At 23.1% G+C, this 22,908-nt stretch overlaps 3 protein-coding genes across 3 annotated transcripts; all 3 read left to right on the top strand.

Annotated features, from left to right (window-relative positions):
* The first annotated feature begins 2,715 nt into the window (after nucleotides 1-2,715).
* On the top strand, nucleotides 2,716-5,901 carry LOC112600385 (zinc finger MYM-type protein 1-like). The gene is made up of 4 exons (XM_025347580.1): nucleotides 2,716-2,749; nucleotides 3,336-3,443; nucleotides 3,656-4,234; nucleotides 4,430-5,901. The coding sequence occupies exons 1-4, from the start codon at nucleotides 2,716-2,718 to the stop codon at nucleotides 5,899-5,901; spliced, it is 2,193 nt and encodes a 730-aa protein (XP_025203365.1).
* A 3,846-nt stretch (nucleotides 5,902-9,747) lies between these two features.
* On the top strand, nucleotides 9,748-13,125 carry LOC112600485 (meiotic recombination protein SPO11). Its single transcript, XM_025347726.1, has 7 exons — nucleotides 9,748-9,866; nucleotides 10,074-10,223; nucleotides 11,325-11,521; nucleotides 11,891-12,039; nucleotides 12,142-12,279; nucleotides 12,381-12,560; nucleotides 13,006-13,125. Exons 1-7 carry the CDS (start codon nucleotides 9,778-9,780, stop codon nucleotides 13,123-13,125), a joined length of 1,023 nt encoding a protein of 340 aa, XP_025203511.1. The 5' UTR covers nucleotides 9,748-9,777.
* A 4,928-nt stretch (nucleotides 13,126-18,053) lies between these two features.
* LOC112600412 (protein RMD5 homolog A) lies at nucleotides 18,054-22,583 on the top strand. Its single transcript, XM_025347613.1, has 11 exons — nucleotides 18,054-18,569; nucleotides 18,715-18,874; nucleotides 19,162-19,292; nucleotides 19,371-19,508; nucleotides 19,672-19,809; nucleotides 20,283-20,459; nucleotides 20,560-20,692; nucleotides 20,748-20,913; nucleotides 21,491-21,593; nucleotides 21,664-21,818; nucleotides 21,884-22,583. The coding sequence occupies exons 2-11, from the start codon at nucleotides 18,724-18,726 to the stop codon at nucleotides 21,945-21,947; spliced, it is 1,356 nt and encodes a 451-aa protein (XP_025203398.1). The 5' UTR covers nucleotides 18,054-18,569; nucleotides 18,715-18,723; the 3' UTR covers nucleotides 21,948-22,583.
* Nucleotides 22,584-22,908: the final 325 nt, after the last annotated feature.

Raw genomic sequence — 22,908 nt, 5'->3', positions numbered from 1 at the left:
TTTGTGTTATTCAATACCAATTTTGTGTTATTCAATACCAATTTTGTGTTGTTACTTATTTTTAATAATTTTTATATTAAAATGAATTGACCTATGATTCAATATCAAACTTAAATATAAGACAATTACTTTTGTATGCATTTTAGATTTTTCAATTTTTTAGTGAGTTGTATGAATAGATAGTTATGTAAAATATTAAAAATTCTAATATTATATTGCTGAAAAATTATTCTCAAATTTTAAATTTTTCAATAGTTTATTTACTCTAATTTTGAAATTAACAATATAAGACTGGGTCTATCAAAATAAATGAAATAAAAGACAACATTTTACAAAGAAATTTTCAATTGTATCAATACATAATTATTGTCTACAATATGATTGTTTTAAACTTTACAAAGGTCTAAAACTATATATGTAATTGAACCTTGATATAATAATTCTATTAATTGTTATTATTGATTTATAATATTAATTTGATTACTTATAATTGAAATTACATTGATTTATATTAGGCCTTTAAAGTATAATTTTTTAATTTATATAAATAAAAATAATTTACTATTCATAAATATTAGGAACATAATATTATATATTACTCATCTTCATCCGTGATCAATGGCGTAGAGGATGAATTTAAAACGGACAATTTAAACAACCCATTATAGTGGTTCATCTTAAATTTTAAATAATTTGTAATGTAATTCATCTTTATTTTCATTCATTCTCATCATCAGCTAAATGTAAGTTGTGATCAATTTCAAGATTTTCCTCATCAAAAGTAGGTTCAACTTTTATTATTTGATTCAATCGATTTGATTGCATTTGTAAACAATTATTTTTACAATCCAAATTCTAATCAGCATATGATAACGTTGATTGTGTTAGTTCAATTCTCGAATGATTTAATACAATTTGTGTTTCGTATTGTTTTACCTTTTTATTAAAACACTGCTTTGACTGATATAATCTTACTGATTCAATTCGTCGTTTGCGTTGTTTTTTAGATTCATTCATTCTTTGTATTCTCATTCTTTTTGCATTATTTGTGCGACGCCCAATATTTCGTCGTTTTGGTGGCATTATAAAAAAACAAGTAACAATAAAACAACCCAAAATAATTATCAAACTATTAATATATATTTAAATAATATTCATATATATTTTACATACAAAATATCAATTTTCTATTTTTTTTTTATATATATAATATACTTTTATGAAGAACAGTGTATTTCACAATGTAAACAGAAAACCTGATGCTCATATCAATTTAACTTTATTTCTCATATGTCAAATTATTGATTTAAATGTCTACGATCAATATGATCCACGTCAAGTATAAAATAAATTTGATTAAACTACGACTATTACAACTACCCACAATTAATCATTTTTATATTAATTAATATAAACTATAGTTCACAGCGAAACTATATAGTACAGATTTCCCGATTTTTATAACAATTTTATAACCTGATAAAAACAAAAAAGTTAATGCCAGCCTCCAAAACTTTTGTACCGATTGAGTAATAAACAATTCAAAGTCATGCAAATCAAAAAACATGTTTCTGTAAATAGAAGTTTTATTTAATTATTTCTAGTGGTACTGCAAATTCGCAACAAAGGACCACAGTTATTAATGACAACAAATCAGACGAATTAACAATTAGACATCATTGTAATGTTCTGATCACTAATGTGTAAATCTATCTATCTAGATTTTAAAAATTAACAGAATGTATATATATATAATATATAGTAAAATTTCCCCTAATTAACTCCTCCAAAAAGCAAATAGATTTTGGGAATAAACTACAATGATTCTACATGAACTCTCCGAATAGCAGATATCTTCGAATAGTAGACAAACAAAATTATTAGTGATCAGTATTTAGAAATTTCACTGCATTATTATAACACTAATTTTATTTATTTATTAAATCTTGGCTTTTTATTAATAGCTATTAAAACAACATATTATACAAAAAAACGGAAGTTTTACTTCATTTAAAATTTAATTTCATTATTATAGCTTGTTGATAGATATAGGTATGTTAGGTAGGTACCTACTACCCAGTGCCGCAACTAGCACCAGGGCAGGCAGGGCGAAGCCCTGCCAAAGGGCCTAAATTTATTTTTTGAAGGGGCCCATAAATGATCCACCTATTATTATTTTTTCCTAGTTTTTAATTATAAAAATATTAACAACAATTTTTGAATTGAAAAAATGTAAATATAAAGCAGATAATAACGCTATTATACGACATATTTATCTTATTTTAAAAATTACACAGATACAATCACGATATCGTGGATATAATTAATAATTACACATATATATATAATTGATAATTTTATGAAGAAAACATTGAAAAGCTTAGCTGGTTGGCTACACTGAATATTTACAATTTGTCTTCTTGTATTATTATAACACCACAAAATAAAAATAGAATTAAAACATTATTTGTTTTGTTTTGATTTAACACAAGTTATTAATTTATAACTTACCAATTCTGAATTCACTACCCATTGGCCATTACCCATTACCCAACTTAACGTGTGTTAATTGTGACGTGATTTTTTACTTATTAGTTATTAGTTATTTTCACAATACTTTTTGTAAAAATGTCAAAACATCTTAGTGGTTCAGCAAAAAGAAAAATGAAACTTAAAAAAGAGGAAGAAATAAAAAAATTAAAAGGTTCACTAAATATGTTTTTAGTAAAGAATAATTTGGATAATACAGGTAAATAACTGTTTTAAAATGCTGGATGGTAATTTTATTTTTAAACTTAAATCTTAAAAGCAATATAGTTTTTATATTTTTACATTAATTATTTAATTATTATAATATTACATTCTGTACACAACTGTAAATAATTTTATTTGACCTTTTTTTGTATATTTTAGTTAACAATTGTACTAATTTAATTAATAATACAACAAATGCAAATACTAATGTGGATTTGTCTGTAACTTGTGATCATGTTGAATCAAACATAATTGATAAACCAGGTAAATTATACTTCATAAAGTTATTAAAATGTAAAAATATTAACTACTGAATAAGCTTATAAGAATAAATGCCTATATTATATTTCAATAGAATTATTTATAGTAATGTTGATATTAATTACTTAATACTTAATAGTACAACTGTATAAGTATTGCTTTAACTTATTTTTTTGTTTCTATTTTGCAATTTCCATTTTGTTGTTTAATAATATACCTATAATAATTATTCATAATATCATATTATTATTATTGATTGTTATCGTTATGAATGTTTTAAATTTATTGTATTTTATGAAGTGATTTTTTTTTTCTTTTAGTTGATAATTTTTCTACTAACTTAATTAGTAATGCAACAAATGCAAATACTAATATGGAATTGTCAGTAACTTGTGATCATGTTGAATCAAACATTATTGATAAACCAGGTAAATTATACTTCATAAAATTATTAAAATGTAAAAATGTAAAAATATAAATTAGGCTTAATAAATAAATAAATATTAATAATTAGGTACATTGTTAAATCCTTTTTAATTTATATTAAATGTATTTAGATATTTATATAACTTTAAAATAGTTCAATCATTTTGATATTCATTACCTTATAATTTTATAGTATATTTTGTTTTATTTATAGGTTTAGATTTAACAACCGATTATCCAACTGACCGGGGACATTTTAAAGAGTTGGATATTGTACAATCTGATTTGAAGAGAAGTATTTTATTGCATGGACCATGTAAACCCATAAACATTGAATTTCCATACAGCCCTGATGGTAAAGGTATCCTTAGACGATTTTCAGTACAGTTTTATTACAAAACCACAAACACAGGATTGCGTATACCCAGAACATGGATATGCTATTCAGTTATTTTAGATTGTACATATTGTGAAACATGTTGGCTTTTTGCTGATAGGAAAAATAGCAATTTTAAAATAAATTGGATATCAGGAATTAATGATTGGCATCATATTGGAGAAAAAATTGGAACACATGAAATCTCTCAACAGCACATTCAAGCCACTGAAGTCCGAGTACGTTGGTTAAAAAATGAAACTATAGATAAACATATAGAAGATAAAATTGTTAAAGAAGCTACTTTTTGGAGAAGTGTTTTAATTAGATTAATCAAAATTATTTTATTTTTAACTGCAGGGAATACTGCCCTTCGAGGAAATGAAAACAGTAAAACTAAAATAAATACTACAGAAGGTAACTTTATCAGGACTGTAAGGCTGATGGCAGATTTTGATCCTGTTTTAAATAATCTGTTGAATAATGAAAATAATAAAATAAAATATCTGAGTTGGAAAATTCAAAATGAATTAATTCATTTATTATCCTCAGAAGTATTAAATATATTAGCAAATGAAGTAAAAATATCTAAATATTACTCAATAATTGTAGATTCTACACAAGATATAACAAAAATTGACCAATTGAGTGTTATATTGCGTTATGTTGTTTTAAACTATGGAACTAAATCAATTGAGGTAAAAGAATCTTTTTTTGGATTTTTTGAATTAAAGAAACATGGCTCAGAAGATTATGAAAATCTTATTTATGACGTATTAAAAAAATACAATTTAGATGTCCAAAATTGTCGAGGCCAAGGTTATGATGGTGCTGCAGTAATGAGTGGAGTTTATTCGGGAGTGCAGCAAAGAATATCTTCCGTTGTGTCAAATGCACATTATGTACACTGCTGTGCACATAACCTTAACTTAGTGATTTGTGATGCAGCTAAATCAACACAAGTTGCATCCAACTTTTTTACAACCTTACAGTCCATTTTCAATTTTTTTAGTTTTAGTTGTCCTAGATGGGCTTCACTTGCATTTGGTGATGAAACTGCTAAAACAATCAGACTTAAAGTACTAAAAAAAGTTTGTCCTACGCGTTGGGAGGCTAGGCATTCATCAGTATCGGCATTAAAAGAAAGGTATATCGGAGTTATAAAATCATTAACATATTTAAGTTTATCAAGTAGTAAAGCTGATGAAAAACATATGGCTATTTCAATTAAAAAAAAAATAGAATCTTTTGAATTTTTACTCATGTTATGTTTGTGGGAACGAGTATTGCGTCCTTTGCACGGTGTCTCTAAACTCTTGCAGCAGAAAGATATTGACCTCCAGAAAGCATTAGATAGATTAACTGATGCCTATACTTGTATGCAGCAACTAAGAAATGACTACTGTAGTGTAGTTGAAAATGCAAAAAACTTGGCAATTAAATGGGGTATTCCAACAGATGACAAAGAGGCTCGCCAAAAAAAAGCACGACGGTTTTTTGATGAAGTAGATGGTGACAGAAGGATAAATATTACACAAGATAATTTTAAAGTTAAAGTATTTTTACCAATTGTTGACACAATATTAAGTCAACTTAAATTTCGTTTTAAAGGTTTACGTAATGTTTGTAATATCTTCAATTTTTTGAAACCTGAATCACTTTTAAGACCAAGTGAAATTACTGTTAAAGAATCATATGATTTCATACAAATGTATCAATCAGATATAAGTTCTGATTTAACAAGTCAACTGCTATCAATCAAAGAAATTATAAGTAATAAAAATTTAAATAGTATCCAAGCACTAGCCTCGTTTATTCTTGAAAATGACTTTGCTACAAGTTATTCTGAAGTATTAGGAGCATGTATAATTTATTTGACATTGCCGGTTACGGTTGCAACCGCAGAAAGATCTTTTTCAAAACTTAAGATAATAAAAAACTACTTAAGGAACTCAATTGGACAAGAGCGGCTGTCTAATATTTCAGTTTTAAATATCGAACAGAGTCGTACAAAAGATATAGATATAGAAAAAATTATAACAAATTTTTCAAATATGAAAGCAAGAAGAATGAAATTTGATTGATTATTAATATATTATTATTTTTTAAATTGTTAATTTACATAAAACATTGTTCAAATAAAGATATTTACATATATATATATATATAATAATTATATAATATACAGATATTATTTCCATGGCATAGAATTTAATAGTTAAAAAACAAAATAATAATCATTTATCATACCTCTTAATTTTATTGATAAAAAATATCTATATAATAGTATTTTATACATAGTTATAAGTTAGGTTATAGGGCCCACAATTTAATTTCGCCCTGGGGCCTTAAATAACCAAGTTGCGGCACTGCTACTACCTACATATATCTAGTAATAGGCATACCTAAACTTTCTTTCTATATGGAAATTACCTACTTAATATTAGTATGTAATCCATATTGAATTATTTATTTAAAAGTCAAAAAAGATATCTATGATAAAATTATAAATATTTTTGAAGAACTAGATTTCTTGAGACATTGCCAACGAATTTTGCCACATTGACTTTTGTGAACAAAAGAGTATTAAAAATCAATAAATTTTTCATCTCTTGTAGGACATATTATAGCTTACTCATTGTACTTATTAAAAATTCTTAGGTATTTCACTAATTTATTATTGCATTACATATATATATACAATACTAAACGTGTACTGTATTATAGTCTGCAACCAACGACTGCAATCTTTCATAATTTTTGTAAATTACTCTTTTGGCCATTTTATTAATTTCATTTGGTGACAATCTATATATAACCATAATTGAAGCTGATAATTCTACATAATTTAGTATTGGATATAATTTATTACTTTTTTAATAATGTACACGGTCGTTTCGCTACTTTGAGTAAAGGTCGATATGCACTGCAGCGATATAATAAATAGTAGGTATAAATTATAAAATATAATTTTTTTTTTTTTCTTAGGCATTTCAATGATCATTAAGGTCCATCGCTGTAGCAATAACCTCTCTCCAATTTTCTCTGTCCATTGATCTTTCTTTCACGTAATCACGTTCTCTATCCTAGTCATCTTAAGGTCTTCCATGATTCTATATATCAGCCCACCGTTATCTGGGTCATCCTCTGTACTGTTTTGTGTTTATGATTTTATATGGTCTGTAGTTAATACTTAAGAGGTAGGACGTTATATACATCCGCACGTGTCGTCTCAATCTTGCAAATGTAGTTAAAACTTAAAACCACAGACTATTTATGTTAAACGATTGTATTAACTAATAATATTAATAATAACTATCACCTTAAACAATTTCGAATGCAATTATTCATTAAATTACTAATTGCCATGATAAAATATGTAGATCTATTATGTCATATTAATTACGATTTTCGAGTTACGACCATTTTTAAACAGAACACTTGTACATACAAATATACCTACAATATTGGATAACATCTGAACAATAATTTAGATAAATGCATGCAGCTACACTGATTTTGTCGTACCCAATTAGAGAATTTTACTTTTTTCCCATTGTTTTCTGCCAAGTAAGTTATTTGTTTTCATAAAGACTACTGCACTAATGCACTGTTGTAATTAGTATCACGCGTAATGCGTATAACTAATATATTATTATATAGGTACTAAATTTATTTTGATCAGTAAGTGTTAAATAAAATACTTATTAGCTATAACACTTATTTTATATCTTTTATCTATTTTATCTATAAACCCTATACATATTTAAATATTATATTATTACCTACGACTTACGAGTATATGTATACTACCAGCTTTAATTTGCCTAATTTATAAGTATAAAAATATTTAATTATAGATATATATTTTATTATTCCAAAACTACAAAATGAATACAAAATTGCATACCAATAGTAAGTATCTATAAAGGTATCTGTAATATTTATTATACTAATAACTAGGGAACGAATTTAAATATAAATTGCATTTTTTTCTGAATGTCCGAAAACATTGCTCTCCAATTCCAAGCACAAATTTCATTTCATATATCAAGGAATTAAGAAATGTAATTTTGATTTTGCATTTTTTGACATTTTTAGTGCATTTTTAAGCTTTAAACTATTTTTATATAGAAATGGATAAAATTCGATAAAAATTCATTTAAAAAAAATTAAATTGAATATTATTTATTGTATATTTCGTACTATTATTTTTATTATTTATTATGTTATTACCTATCAGATAAATGTGACTGATGTGAGTTGTAATGCCAGACGACATTATTGATGACACGTATATACATTTAGGTATATACGTTGTACATTAATAATTACATGAAATTAGATGAAAATACTAATATTAGATAATTAATACCTAATAATAAGAATTTATATAATTAAACAAATTTTTTCATAAAAAATAATTTTAAGAGCATTTTTTTGGTGCATTTTAAAAAGAAAATTTTTTCATGAATGCATTAAATCGTATTTTTTTGAAGGCATTTTTCTTGTTTTTTAGAACTTTTAAATCCGTTTCCTACTAATATCAATGTTATTTTTATTTACACGCGTGCGCGGGCACACACACACACATTGTATGTGTACAATTAAAATAATTACAAATAGTGCTATGAATAGCGTAAAAATAATGATCTTTCATATGCAATAAATTTTATTCTGAATTTAAAATTAAAGGGGTATAAATTTGATTCTATAAAAAAAAAGTAGATTTATATTTAATGTATATCTCTTTAATAGACAGCCATTCTAAAGGTAAAATTATTTTATGTTAATATAGTAAATATACTCGTAGAATAAATATAGTACAACTAGGTACCTAGTACATAAATACTGCTATATTGTTAATGTGCATATAATATTATCGATTTTTAATTTGTAGCACATCTCTAAAAGTAATTTCAGTTTCAACTTGTATTTTTGTATACTTGACATTAAAAAATATCCAAAAAGTAACACTTTCATAATAATAATTATAGGTACTATAATTAAATAACTCCACACGATAAACATAAAAAAATTTTATTAAAAAAAAATGAAATATCATGATAATGTTTTGTAGATTCTAAGTAGTGCGATGTATTGATTTAACAATAATATGCAATCCTTTTTATTTGTGTACATTGGTAATAAGTAATAACTCTAATAACTAATAACTATAATAACAATACGTATACACGATTTATAGAAGAAAAAATAATGAGATTTTTCACTTTAAGGATAGTTTATAATTGAAAACTGGATTTAGTTGGTACTTTTAGGAAGTTAAAACTAAAAACTACAAGTAAGTATTTTTGAAAAAAAAAGAAGCAAAACCACTTAAACGGGAATTTTTACACTACATACCAGTTTCAAATTAGTTTTCTTATTACTTTTTTTTTAAAGTTATTTATAGACCATAAGAAATCTTTTATTTTTTTTCACAAATGTTGATAATAAATTGTTTAATTAACAATTTTGATAATTTAACTCGAGGTTTCTTTAGGTTATTACTAAAAAATACACAAACAAAATTATTTTTATAGAATATAAAGTTTAGATTTAGTCTAAATTAAATAGGTAGGTTAAACGAATAATAACGATTTTAATAATTCAAAAATATTGCTCTTTGGAATTATGAAATCAATTATTCAATTGTATATATAAAATAATATTTTCAAAATAATGAATACAATTTCAAAAAATACATTATAATGACTTACTCAATGATAATATCTTTACACTCGATATCTACTATTCAGGAATTCGGAATAATTATATAATTTGCTACTTTTTAAATTTATCTTGAAATAATTATAAATAAAAAAAAAAAAAAATCGTAACTAAATGATTAGGTATAGGTACTTAAGTAAACTGTATTTAACCATAAATGTATTTCAATAATTTTGTTTGTTTTTAAATTTTTAGATGATACTGGAAATGAAAGAACTAAACAAATTTTAATGAGAATAGAAAATATAATTTTAAATATTGTCAACAATTTATACAATAATAATAAACTCGTAATTAATTTAATTAAACCTTCAAATTGGTGAGAAACCTAATTATTTAAGACAATACTAGTAAACATAAATAAGTATCTAAGTTATACTGATTCTGTTAGTTATTGGTATATATATTGGCTATTAATATATGTTTTATCTATAGTTAATTTTTAGTGTAATACATTAATAAAATGTATTTAAAATACTTATACCTAAATAAAAATAATATATTGTTATTATTATGTTTTTTGTAGCTCTAGTTGTGTGTATAATAGTGAAAAACATATTATGATTAAGACTTTACAATTTCATAGCAAGCGAAGTCGAATTAATTATACAATTATCATTTATCTTTTGTCAAAAATTTATAAAAATTTAATGACCAAAAAATCATGTACAACAAGGTAAAATGAGTCACAAATAACAATATTTATTTATGATGAAAGTATGAAACTTAATTTACTTTAATATGTAACTATAAATCTATTTAAATTTTATAAAACAATAACTGAATCTTTATAACAACTGATATAATTAAATGAGGTTTAAGTATTTACTTTTTGATTTCGAGTGAGACATAAATGTATTTTTTTTTATAATGATTTATGAATTTTTTTGGGACAGTGAAAAGCTAAATAATAAAAAATAAATAGGTATCATACAATATTTATTAATTTATTTCACATCTGTAAATTGAAAATGTTAAAAATAAATAATAGGGTCTTAAAAATTTGAAATTTCCGGGAAATTTATTGTGTTCTCTATCTGTTAGAATGAAAATGTTTATGACTGTAAAATATCTAAAACTTTCATAAAAAATATTAAAAAAATATCTAAATCTGTTCTTATAACAATCAAATAAGATATTATAATTTTCATTAAAAATTTAACTAGATATTTAAAATATATGTTGTATATTTTTTTAGTAATGATTATAAACTTATCATTTAAAATAAACTTAATAATCTTCTATTTTAATATTTTATCACTAGTAATATATAATAATATTAAATACATTTTTTTTTTTTTTACTAAGGTAAAGTTTTTAAAACTTTTTTAAAATTCAAAATTTAAGAAGAATGACCAATTATAACCAAAACTTGATTATACATTATAATGTATAAAAAGATTTCTTATTTTAACGGCAATATGCATAACTAAAAGAAAAAATATGTTAATCATACCAATAATAATAATTAAATAGGTAAAACAATTTTCAAATCAAAAGTTAAATTATGTATTCAGGATACCTAATATAATAAATTAGACACCAACAAGTGCTACAACCTAGGTACATAACAGGAAGATAGTGCCTATAAATCTTAAGATAATGTCTTTAATATAAATACTATATTTATATAAGATAATTGTAGTTACAATCAAAATACTTATGTATGAAAAATTAAAAAGTGTATAATATTCATAAATATGAAGTGGTGTTATTATTGCTAAATATATTATTTACATTTTAATATTCAATTTAATTGTAGTTTAAATCATTTCAGAGAACTATACTATGGAGATACAATTCTATTCAAACATAGCAATACTGTAAGGAAGGCACTTATAGATATATGTTGTTTATTAGGTGCAAAATCTTGGGAACTGGGTATTACATTATCTTCTAGTGGTTTAGTAGCAGGAGATCTAATGATTTATATGTCTAATGGAAAATTTCTTGATTGTTCTTGTACTACAGAAGGTAAAGTATTAATTCTTAGTCCTTTGAACTTATCATATTAGTAATTTTGCATTTTATTTCAATAAAAACTTAATAAAACTTAAAAATTATGAAATAGATAGGTATTTAACTGGTAGTTGGTTATCCTAGCAATTTAATTAAATGAATATTAAAAGCTAGTAAGATATTTTTTCTAACATAATAGATACCTGTATTGCTAAATCATACTTATTATTGAACTTTGATGAATGGTATATGTTATGGTAATATATTAGGTAGGTATCATTTACTGTTATATGTACATTCTTACCTTCTTTTAGTTTTGAACTTTAAAAAAGACTATTTACCGAGTATTTACTGAATATTATGGGTACTTGTTTATTGCTGTAGGTATACAAATACCTCAGGATGTTTTAGAAATAGAAAATTTAGAATCAAATGCAAAATATATTCTAATAATTGAAAAAAATGCATCATTTCAAAAAATTATCAATGAAGGATTATTAAATAAAAAAAAATGTACATTTGTCATAATTACTGTGAGTTATAAACTATGATTATTAATTATTATGTATACCTTTTATCTTATTTTTAACAAGATGGCAATATTACATTGAGTATCCATATTAAATTATTTTTAGGGTAAAGGATTTCCTGATATCAATACCAGGTTGTTTGTGAAACAATTGTCTTGCAAATTAAATATTCCAATATTAGCTTTGGTTGATGCAAATCCTTTTGGTATAGAAATAATGTGTGTTTACAGATTTGGCTCCAGTGTAAGAAATAAATAATAACTATATTGACTTAATAAAATTAAACATATATTATCTAATAAATCTATGTAATAAAAATATTGATTTTAATTTTAACTTTTTAGTCAATGATTCATCAAAATGAAATGCTATGCGTGCCATCAATAAAATGGCTAGGAGTTTATCCAACAGACATAGTATCATTAAATTTACCAAGTATTACTTTAACTAATCTGGATCAAGATAGATTGAAATCACTTTTAAAAAGACCGTATATAAATTCCAATCATAAGCTTTTGGAACAGGTATTATTAAAATTAAATGCAATGGTTTGTTCCTATAATGATATATTGTAGTTAATAGGTACTGATTAGTATTTTACTTAGATTCTTAGTAGAGTAATTCATTAAATTATTAGTATAATTTTTATAATAATGTACTATTCATATTATTTATAATATACATTATAGTACTTTAAAAAAATCTAAAAGTATCATTCAATCCTATCTGTAGATTTCAATTAAAACACAAAATGTTTATGTCAAGAAATACATTTTAAAAACCTTTTTTTTTTGTTTGCCTTTGATTAGTAAAATTTTAATTGGAATTGTTTTTATAATTTTTACCTGGGCACAGTCCTATAATTTTTTACTTCTAAAACTAAAATTATCAATGCACAAACAATTTAATACACACTTCCTGCAATATAACAATATGATTCATAAATAATTAGTCATTTATTTTTTTTAGGTATTAATGTTATGTGATTTAAACAGAAAATCAGAAATTGAGTCATTGACAACATTCACTCAAACATACCTAACTAAAGTGTATATTAAAAAAAAAATTCTTACTCAAGAATTTATATAGAATATAATGTACCAATTTTCATAAACATTTATCTAAAAAATAATAATATAGCTTATATTTAAGTGTTATAATAAATATTTCAGTTAATATATGATTACTTACTTAAATAATAAAATGGAATGAATATCCAAATAATTTTAAAATAATAATGTAAACAATATTTTTTAAATATTTTTATAGATTTTTCAACTTAGTATTTTCACAAGATATTTTTAATTGTATTGAAATTAAATTTGTTAATTCTGTGATTATAAAGTAATGCTCAGTTAATGGAAGTTTGTTCTAATGTTTATGGCAATATAGTATATTGTTAAAAAAATGATTATAAACATGTATAAATGTATTTATTATATCACAAAAGTTCCAGTCAGAATTTCTGATTATTTTATTATGATGCCAACAGTAATTAAAAAATAATTTTAATTTAATTTTTTTTTTTTAACAATTATTTAACTTAGTTCAGGTTTAATTAAATAATCAAGCATAATATATTACTTATTATAAATGTTAAAAGAAGTAGGTGCTTAAATGAAGGTTTATTGAAGCTTACCTAATCCTTATGTTAATATTACTATAAATTATAATTGTAATTAATTTATTACTGAATAACATTGTTTGTATATTGATGATAACTCTTGCATTTTCATATTTATGAAATAGGTAATACAATATACATATTAGTATTTTGATTAAAAATTAAAATTGTATGGTATCCATTGTGTTACTTGAGAACTGTTTTCATTTTAGGTACTTTACAAATAGAACACAATTATTTTGTAAATGACGAGTTTCTCAAGAAACAAATCTAAATTCCTCATTATTGTTTATGTATATAAATGGATTGATTTATTTGAAAATAAAATAAATAATCATTTGTTTTTCCATTGATAAAATGCTTTTAGTTAAATGTGGAGATGTCGACTTGACTATCTATATAGGTAATTTAATAAATCAATGTATCAATAGCATTAAAGCTTGGTTATATAATTATAAGTCAACTTAATTATAGTTTATTAATTTATATTTTATTTTACCCTAAACTTACTGTTGATAATGTAAATTTTATTAAATATTTTTTTTAATTTTAAAGATATTAAGTTTAATAATAATTATAATAATAAGAGGATGGAAAAATCTAGCATTAAATCAGTTTATTTTCTACTATTTTTGTTAAATATAGCTCAATGTTGGTATAAAACTTTTCAATTAAATATTCTAAAATTTAAATTAATATATAAAAATATATTTTGATTATGATGCTAAAACCACAGAATATAACTGAAAATGGTAAAAAGCTAAAATTGAAACGATTGGTGTCGTTGATAAGAAAACTACTAGATATAATGTTGTATTTGTACATTTTCAACATAGTGTTCAAATATGTATTTTGGAACACATCACTTTATTAACTAAAAATATTAAAAATGTTGTATTATTTTTGTCATACAATTTTTTTTACCCCCAGACATAAGACATATTAATATCAAAATAAATTTGATACACTTATATTATACTATTTATTTTTTAATACTAGCAAGTATAAATTTATTTTAAATATAACCATTATAGTATTTTAATAAAATCAATTATACCTAACTAATGAACAAATACAATGGGGATCAGGTGATATAAGGTGCTTTAAACTTATGATGGAGACTTGAAAAACTTAAAAACTTAAACAAATGAAAAAAAGTAACTAGTAATAAACAAAAATAAATGAAACCCATAATTAACAAATCTGCCACCATGATAACACAATAACATTCTTAGAAAGCTCCATAATAAACAATAATACTTTACAAACCTTGAATCAGTTAAAGCTACATAGGTATTTTACACATGAAAATCTTAAAGTTATGAATAACATATTTATCTCAACTTATAATACAATTTTACAAAAGTAAAAATTAAAATATTGCTTCATAACTTATTTAAACATTACAAAACTTTAATTTTAATTTTTTTTTTTTTAGTATCTATATTATATCATTATCTTAAACTACTTTACCTGCTTTACTTTCATAATACTTCCTTGTTTAAATATAAGTTTAATTAAATGAATAAAAATCTTTTCTTCAATGTGTAACAAATTAAAATTAATTGTTTCATAAAAAAATTAATAATCTTATTGTAAATTAATTTATCAATACTATTTTGCAAGGTTGGGTATTAATGAATTAAAAGTTAAAATTAAGTTAATTAATTTAGTGAGTGTCATTGATGGATGGCTTCTCACATCCCGTGTTTCATGTAAATATATATTTTTAAGTTAGTTCTGGTAGTATTAATGTACCAATATATATGTAACCACCCTCATCACATGTAATCATTGTGCCTCTTAGGTATAGATTGTTTTTTTCAAATTAACTTTTAACTTAATAAATTACTTTTTTTAAGATTAATGTGTTGACTTCAAGTTAATATTATTCAAAAGTATCTAAATTAAGTTATTTTTCGTCCAAAAATAATGTGAGTATGAACTAAGAAATTTAGAATTTATTTTAGATTTTTTAGAAAAGTAGAAATTCTTTAAATAATGTAAATTGTTGTGGATTAGAGCAGTGGTCGCCAACTAGTTGATCTTTCTAGGAATATAGGCCGATCGCAAATAAAAATTAATTTTACTATTATCGGTCAATTGCATAATAAATAATTGGATAATTATTGCTATATTGTACCTATTATATATATGTACTTACTTTGAATTTACAATTATCGGTCAGTTGCGATAGTGGGAATAGTTTAGGTATATAACAAACTATTATATATTTATATTATTATCAATTTTAACTTGACTATATTATGAAGAAACAATAAATAATTATTCTTTAGACCTAGATCTCGATCACCTGAGACTCGAAAATTTGAATGTAGCTCATTTGATTGAAAAGGTTAGCAATCCCTGTATTAGAGTATTAAAAAAAAGAAATTATTTAATTTATACAGAAACATATTAAAATATTAAATTATATTTTACAAGGAAACATTCTGTTCAAATGTCTTAAATTTTATTATATAGATCTTTTTATTCTGACTTATGAAAATGTTTATAAAAAATATGTAAACAACACATTTTATTTTATGTAATAAATATAATTGCATGCAAACAAATTAATTTTAATTATTCACATTTATTTATAAAATTTAATTTAATTATTTCCAAAAAATCAAAAACATATTTTTTTCATGTATCATTAAAAATATTATTTTTTACTATAAACAGTTTTTATATGTGAAACAGTATAAGTTATAAGTACTTTATTTATTCCTAAGTACTTCTAAGCTTAATTATATGTCAATAACTGAATTAAAAATAAAAATGAATGGTATAATTTTTATGGAAAGTTTGAAAGCTTTTCATGGTTAAAACTTAAAAACAAAATTATTTTTAAATTAAGACTTGGAAACAGTTATTTGGTATATATTATACTAATAAATAATAATTATTAAATCATGCAATTCACACATATTTTGTGAGACAAAAAACCATATTTAGCCATCTAGGTTTCCAAATAGTAAAGAATACTAAATTATTGGAGTCTTGACTATTGCTGAGTTGTTTATAATGTAATTATAATATATTAATTATCATTAATTAACACCATAGAGAACAATATACTTAAAATAATAACTATACAGTCATACTTATTTATTAATAGCCATACATCAATAATGCTTCTATAAACTTATACACAGATTACAGCTACATTTTTTGATAGTTTATAAAAATTAATAAGAGTAACTTTTTAATGTAGCTATAACTAAAGCAATCAGTTATTTGTTAGCTGTGTACATTTTTGAAATTTTAAGATATTGCATGGTTTTATATAGAAGGTCTGAAGGTATGATAATAAAATTCAGTACAAAAAAAAAATAGGTACTTTAGTTGTATAATTTGGCTTACATTTTTTATATTGAAAACTTTTGTTTTATCAAGGATATTCAATCCTTATTATTCTTTCTTTCAATACTCTTAATTTTTTGATATAAAAATGTGAGTTAAGGGATTATAAAAAAAATAAATAAATAAAATGTTAATAATAAAATGTTGAACTTAAAGCTAAAAGTAGTTCTTAACTGAGCATAAATAATACTAAGTAAGTATAAGTATGTAGATAATTAACCATAGAGCATTAATAAATTAAATAGATTACTTAATAATATGTTAAATAATGTAACTTAAATTAAAAACTTCAATACACCTATATATATATATATTTTTTAACAAAAAATCTATATATGTAATATAAAAATAAAATTAACATACTCAGCATATTTTACAGTTTAATTTATGAAGTTGCTATTGGAAAGCCATTTTATATTGATATAATTAATAATTTTGATTTGGAAAACTTAATAATAAAACATTTGAATTTAAATTTAAACAGTAATTAGTGATTAACACCGGGCATCAATAACAAGTAACAACACATCTGCATTCTAGAGTTTAAAATAACGTTTAAAATGTATAAATTGTACATTTATAAAGCTTTTTATTGATTTAGTAAATACTATTGATGCGAATTTACCTATGATATTACTACTTGTTAGTACATACTACATATGTTCGATAAACGTGTAATATTATTTCAAATTTCAACCATGCCTCCACTCGCGATTAAAGAATGATGTAATACTTATAGCACAGACTCTGTACTACAGAGTAAATATTTAACCGTGCCTCCAACCATGTCCAAACTATAATTTAATTAAGTCACCGCTGAGAGGACGAGTGGAATTTTTCGTTCAGATAATATACACAATACACATTACACAGTTTATGTTATTAATTATTATCTATGCCTGTTAGCCGTATTCAGTATATCAATTATTATGCGTGCCTGCCCAACACCTTCAACTTAGATAACAGAACTGAATAAAATAAATAATAAACAATGGCATTGGCACTCGGTAGCTGATTACAGCGTTAATGTAATAATGTATAATCATAATGTATGATATTGTGTATAATAATTATTATAATATTGCAAGTCAGGATTTGTACATGTTGTTGCCTATTTTGTCCATGAAGCCATGGAAATATTAATGTGAAAATCATAAAAAGTGTAATCATTTTTTTTCTGCTGAACCGTCGGTTTCCGGTGGTATCGTCGTCTCTCGTCTGCCAGTTATTGTTTGAATCGCTAAGTTAATGTGCTTAAAATTATTATTAAATAGATAGATAGTTGTGTAATGTTACTTGTACCGAATGTCGATTGATAAACAGTTAATGTACTTAACATCGTAATAGTGTAATCCGAGTTGTAGAAAAGGTAACGTTTTATTTCGCGTCAAACGTTGTAAATGTAATCATTTGTCCAAACATAAATGGAATGTTTTTGTTGAATCTGTTAACACTTCAACAGATGGTTATCACGTCCTGCAAAAGCGTGCATTTCTGTTAAGACAATATCCATATTTGAACATTTGTATTCAAAATCAAGGTACTTACTTAGTTGTTATTATATTATTTTTATAAACAATTTTGAAAAAAAATATTTTTTTTCTTATGTATACATTTAAATAATAATAAAAAATTTTTTCTTTATCATATGATTTCTACATATTAACTGTATTAATACTTTAAAGGTATTTAAAATGGATGCGTGTTTAGCCGTTGATCGTGAGGTTGACAAAGTATTGTCAAGATTTAAAGATATGAGTAAAAGTTATAATAATGTATTGCAGCAATTGATTGATAGTCTGGAAATAATACAAAATGATTGGAAAACGAATACTATTAAAGAAGGTAAAATTTTAACCCTTAGTAGTTGTTAATAATAAATGACAGTTACGATACAATCTTAGTGATTACGTTCAGTTGATAGGTGCATTTTCATGTACACTTTTTTTTTATTTAACTTGATAAACTGTTTATTATCATCATTGTTTTTAGATTAATTTGGTCAGCATAAATTTTGTGTTTATTCAATTTTAGAAAAATTCTAGACAAATTAATTATTGTGTTTAACAAACCTTTTGTATGCTTAACATAAGATGCAGTTATAGTAAATTTTTAATCAATTTGTGTTTTAGAAAATAAATTGTCATCAATTAATTGTATATCAAATTTAATTAATAAATCAAAAGAAAAAACACAAAAATTAGCTATTGAACATCGGGAACTACATAGTACTGTATCAAAAGTGGGAAAAGCAATTGACAGGGTATGATTTAATTAAATTTATATTATTTTTAGTTTAACTAATAATTAAATAAATGTTTTATATTTATTTACTTTGTAGAATTTTATATCAAATTTTGATGCAACTTGTAAAGAGGATATTTTTGATGATCCAAAAAATGTCACATTTCTTAACTATATTATTTGTCAACATTTTTATAGACAAGGTGACTTGGATATTGCTGATGAACTTGTAATGGTTAGTTAATTTAAAATTATAATTATATATTTATTTATAGTTGTGTTAGTTACTTTTAAAAGATAATTCATGTAACTTTTTTGTCGTAAAGTAAATAAATTCTTTATTTATAAAAAAAAAAATTATATTCCACAATATTATTATTGAAGTTTTTGTTTTTTAGGAATCTGGAATAAACATGGAACCTAGCATTAGAGAGCCATTTGCTAAGTTAAAATATATTAAAGAGTCGTTAATTAAAAAAAATATTTACCCTGCATTAGAATGGGCAAAAGAAAACCGAGCAGTGTTAGATACTCAGGTAAATATATGATATAAATGTATTAATAACGAAATATTGCTTTAAATTTATAACTTTCACTTGTTGAAATAAATATTATATCATACCAATATTAATTATGTAATTGTAACTTGTAATAATTTATAATTTGATTTACTAACTTAATGTAATCAAGTAATATATTGAAATATTTTTAAGAAATTAAACAAAACATTTTTATTTATTTGTTATTTTAGGAAGTTTTTAAAAAAAAAACAAAAAAAAAAACTTAAAAAAACTCATGTCACCCTAAAATATAAATTGTTTTTACTATTTAAATTTTTATTTCTTATTTCAATTTTATAAATAATTACTATTAAAATGAAATTAAAAATTACAAATTTTTAACACCAAATTAAAAGTTAAATAATTTGTATCATAATCTTTTCTACAATTATACTTATTGTTTAATATTGAATTTGGTATGATAATATAAATATTATTTTTTTTTTTAGATGTATCCCCCATACCCATTGGTTAAAAGGATTTCTACAGCTTCAAATTTGCCAGTTCGTATTCCATATCATGCAAAAAAGACAAAATTTTCTGGTGGTATAATGAAACCAAGGCCAAAGACCAAAAAAATTAAAAGAATAGAATTGGCAAAAAAAATAATGCAACAATTTTATAAGGTTTGTAAAGAAATAAAATAATAATCAAAACAATGACATAAGAATGAAAATTTGAATAAAGTAAAACTAAATTTTGGTATACTTGATTTTATTGTTATAGAGTTCCGCTCTTGAGTTTAAACTTCACCAACTCGCGTTTTTATCAATTATTGAAAAGGGTGTAGAACATCAAACTGAAGCTGTTGCATATGCTCGTGCTAATTTTAGTCAATTTGTTGACAAATACGAAAAAGGTTTATAAATTATACTTATTTTACAAAAAAAGGTATTAACATTTTTTTTCAACAGAAATTCAAACAATGATGGGCATGTTATTGTTTGTCCCACAAGGAATTAATAATTCACCATATTCGGCTTTGGTTCAAGAAAATATGTGGGATGAAGTTATTGAATTATTTACGAGGGATGCTTGTACTTTACTTGGATTAAGTTTTGATAGCTTACTAAATGTCAGGTAACTATACTTTAAATGTTGTAAATGATTACATGTATGATCTTAAACTATATAAAGTTTTGACTATAATACTTTAAACTTCAAACTCATGAAATTAAACATTTTATCTGCTTTCAATAATTTAGAAATTATTTCTATAATCATTATTGATACATTTATAGTAATTTAGTATTCTATTATTTATAAGTTAATTATTGTTTGCTTCAATGATATAGAAAAGTTAATAATAAAATATAAGAACATTTGTAATATTAGAAAAAGTATTTCTGAAAATTAACTAATGAAATATGTGTGTTTTTATATATATATTTTTTAAAAATATTATCTTAGTGTTTTTTAAGTATATTTTTAACTTGCATTTTTTGGAACCATTGCTCAATAAACATTTTAGGTTGTTTTGTTGATAGAGGGGGTTGACTGTACGCAGTAAGGTTTGTTCTACAAATAATTTTTAAATCTATTTTGAGAACTTAATTTAGTAATAAACAAGGAATTTACTTCTATAAAATAAAAGTAAAACTATTAACAAATACAGTTTTAATTTTTAATTTAATTGATTATCATTTTAATTTTGAAGTGTTAATGCTGGATGTGCTGCGCTCCCTGCACTTTTAAATATCAAACATGTAATGACACAACGGAAAGTGAATGATATTTGGAAAGGAAAAGATGAGTTGCCTGTATGTAGATTTATTTGTGTTTAAAAGTTATTCATTTTTATTTGGTACTAATATATTCATTTATATTTAGATTGAAATTGATTTAGACACAGAACATAGATATCATTCAATGTTTGCGTGTCCTATTCTCAGACAACAAAGTTCAGACACCAATCCTCCTATGAGACTTATTTGTGGCCATATTATATCCAAAGATGCTTTACACAAATTAGGAACCTCAACTAAGTAAGATCAATTGTATTAAATGTAAATATAGCAAATGTAATAATTATTTCAATTGTTGTTTTTAGATTAAAGTGTCCATATTGTCCAATGGAACAAAGTTCATCAGAAGCAAAACACATATGTTTTTAGATATTTGTACTATCAATCATTCGATTAGAATTGTAAACCTATTACATTCTTAATAAGCAAAATGTATCAATCAAAACTTTCAGGACATACTTCTAAACTTAATAATTATTTGATTTAAATTGCTTTTACATCAGAAAAAATAGTATAAGATAATTTAACAGGATGATAATTTTTAGATTACTGTTTAAACTATGTAAATGACAACATGACTAAATTTTTTTTTTTCTGAAATTATATTTATACTATGTACGTTAAGATTAAGTTCATTTTATATCCATTTATATTGTATAATTTAATATAAGTGCAAACAAGTTTTAGTTAAAATATCTATAAAAAGAATGTTTTTGTTCCTATAAAAATATATTTTAATTAATACATTGAGTGCCTCATATCATTTGACGTGTGTTATATAGCATTATATAACGTCAAATTGGTCTGTAACTGTGTGTTGACATCGGGATACAAGGGAATATTAATAAAAATTAAATGATAAACAACTTATATAAATAGAAGTGTTATCTTGAGCTCAAGTTAATTAGAATTAGTAAGGGTAGTTTTGCAATTTGTTAATAGTTGTGGGGGACAATGTTACAATTATTGATTGAGGTAATCAATGTGTTAAATAGTTATGTTATATTTGTTGGAAATTTCTTTATACATTATTTAGAATTCAACCATTATTGTGTTACAAAATAATAAGTGAATTATTTTTATTCTTTAGTTATTTATTTTGTATACTTCTTGTTACATAAAAATTAACTCTTAATTATTTAAATATAAACAACATAATGAGGTTGGAAGTTAAATGAAATTATATTTTTAGAATCCTGGAAATCATATCAAGTACTTTTGTAATATGTTCATTATTTAATTTCAATTATTTTATAAATTAATAAATCAAAAACATGTGTTTTGTTTAAATACTACAATAAATAGTACAAGTTTGTTAATAAAATACATA

This window comes from Melanaphis sacchari, unplaced genomic scaffold (genome assembly GCF_002803265.2).
Source record: "Melanaphis sacchari strain LSU unplaced genomic scaffold, SCAv2.0 Contig64_pilon_pilon, whole genome shotgun sequence".
In the NCBI taxonomy this organism is placed as follows: Eukaryota; Metazoa; Arthropoda; class Insecta; order Hemiptera; family Aphididae; genus Melanaphis; species Melanaphis sacchari.
This window is presented reverse-complemented; position numbering and strand designations above follow the sequence as displayed.

What these genes read in the sequence shown, in the direction of transcription:
- LOC112600385 (XM_025347580.1), top strand. Translation starts at nt 2,716, where the DNA reads ATGTTTTTAGTAAAGAATAATTTGGATAATACAG. An exon ending in GAATAATTTGGATAATACAG is followed by an intron (nt 2,750 to 3,335) that starts GTAAATAACTGT and finishes TTTTTCTTTTAG; the next exon opens with TTGATAATTTTTCTACTAAC. An exon ending in TAAAATAAATACTACAGAAG is followed by an intron (nt 4,235 to 4,429) that starts GTAACTTTATCA and finishes CAATAATTGTAG; the next exon opens with ATTCTACACAAGATATAACA.
- LOC112600485 (XM_025347726.1), top strand. Translation starts at nt 9,778, where the DNA reads ATGAGAATAGAAAATATAATTTTAAATATTGTCAACAATTTATACAAT. An exon ending in AAAAAATCATGTACAACAAG is followed by an intron (nt 10,224 to 11,324) that starts GTAAAATGAGTC and finishes AAATCATTTCAG; the next exon opens with AGAACTATACTATGGAGATA. An exon ending in TTGTTCTTGTACTACAGAAG is followed by an intron (nt 11,522 to 11,890) that starts GTAAAGTATTAA and finishes TTATTGCTGTAG; the next exon opens with GTATACAAATACCTCAGGAT.
- LOC112600412 (XM_025347613.1), top strand. Translation starts at nt 18,724, where the DNA reads ATGGATGCGTGTTTAGCCGTTGATCGTGAGGTTGACAAAGTATTGTCA. An exon ending in GAGCAGTGTTAGATACTCAG is followed by an intron (nt 19,810 to 20,282) that starts GTAAATATATGA and finishes TTTTTTTTTTAG; the next exon opens with ATGTATCCCCCATACCCATT. An exon ending in TGTTGACAAATACGAAAAAG is followed by an intron (nt 20,693 to 20,747) that starts GTTTATAAATTA and finishes TTTTTTCAACAG; the next exon opens with AAATTCAAACAATGATGGGC.